This window comes from Octopus sinensis, unplaced genomic scaffold, assembly GCF_006345805.1.
Source record: "Octopus sinensis unplaced genomic scaffold, ASM634580v1 Contig14508, whole genome shotgun sequence".
Lineage (NCBI taxonomy): Eukaryota > Metazoa > Mollusca > Cephalopoda > Octopoda > Octopodidae > Octopus > Octopus sinensis.
Genome location: NW_021833264.1, coordinates 60,001 through 61,465, shown reverse-complemented (window position 1 = coordinate 61,465; position 1,465 = coordinate 60,001). Strand labels below are relative to the sequence as shown.

The following is a 1,465-nucleotide window of genomic DNA, read 5'->3' as shown; positions in this document are numbered from 1 at the left end:
ACCAGGCACCAGATGCCAGATAGCAGACAGCAGACACCAGACACCAGATACCAGACGTTAGACACCAGACACCAGACGTCAGACAGCAGATACCAGACACCAGGTGCCAGACACCAGGCACCAGGCACCAGATGCCAGACAGCAGACAGCAGACAGCAGATACCAGACGCTAGACACCAGACACCAGGTACCAGACACCAGACGTCAGACAGCAGATACCAGACACCAGGTGCCAGACACCAGGCACCAGGCACCAGGTACCAGACACCAGACGTCAGACAGCAGATACCAGACACCAGGCACCAGGCACCAGATGCCAGACAGCAGACAGCAGACACCAGATACCAGACGCTAGACACCAGACACCAGACGTCAGACAGCAGATACCAGACACCAGGCGCCAGACACCAGGTGCCAGACACCAGGCACCAGGCACCAGATGCCAGACACCAGACACCAGACAGCAGACAGCAGACATCAGATACCAGACGCTAGACACAAGACACCAGACGTCAGACAGCAGATACCAGACACCAGGTGCCAGACACCAGGTGCCAGACACCAGGTGCCAGACACCAGGTGCCAGACACCAGGTGCCAGACACCAGGCACCAGACACAAAATACCAGACACCAGGTACCAGACAGTAGACGTCAGACAGCAGATACCAGACACCAGGTGCCAGACACCAGGTACCAGGCACCAGACAGCAGACAGCAGACACCAGATACCAGACTCTAGACACCAGACACCAAATACCAGACACCAGGTACCAGACAGTAGACGTCAGACAGCAGATACCAGACACCAGGTGCCAGACACCAGGTGCCAGGCACCAGGTACCAGGCACCAGGCACCAGATACCAGACAACAGACAGCAGATACCAGACACAAGTACCAGATACCAGACACCAGTACCAGACACCAGACGTCAGACAGCAGATACCAGACACCAGGTACCAGACACCTGGTACCAGACACCAAATACCAGACACCAGACGTCAGACAGCAGATACCAGACACCAGGTGCCAGACACCAGGCACCAGGCACCAGATGCCAGACAGCAGACAGCAGACAGCAGACACCAGATACCAGACGCTAGACACCAGACACCAGACGTCAGACAGCAGATACCAGACACCAGGTGCCAGACACCAGGCACCAGGCACCAGATGCCAGACAGCAGACAGCAGACAGCAGATACCAGACGCTAGACACCAGACACCAGGTACCAGACACCAGACGTCAGACAGCAGATACCAGACACCAGGTGCCAGATGCCAGACAGCAGACAGCAGACAGCAGACACCAGGCACCAGACGCGAGACCCCATACACCTGATACCAGTTACAAGATACAAGAGAGTAGGCACCTGGCACTAAATACCAGACATCAGGAGCAATACACCAGACACCAGACACCAGTCCCCAGACACCAGACATCAGTTACCAGACACTAAACACCA

At 56.2% G+C, this 1,465-nt stretch overlaps 1 protein-coding gene across 1 annotated transcript; it reads left to right on the top strand.

Annotated features, from left to right (window-relative positions):
- Positions 1-439: 439 nt before the first annotated feature.
- On the top strand, positions 440-1,214 carry LOC118761515. The gene is made up of 2 exons (XM_036499513.1): positions 440-551; positions 991-1,214. Exons 1-2 carry the CDS (start codon positions 440-442, stop codon positions 1,212-1,214), a joined length of 336 nt encoding a protein of 111 aa, XP_036355406.1.
- The last annotated feature ends 251 nt before the right edge of the window (positions 1,215-1,465 follow it).

Excerpts from the sequence above, each read along its gene's own strand:
- LOC118761515 (XM_036499513.1), top strand. The coding sequence starts at position 440 with ATGCCAGACACCAGACACCAGACAGCAGACAGCAGACATCAGATACCA. Across the intron at positions 552-990 it reads CACCAGGTGCCAGACACCAG|ACACCAGACGTCAGACAGCA; the intron begins GTGCCAGACACC and ends ACCAAATACCAG.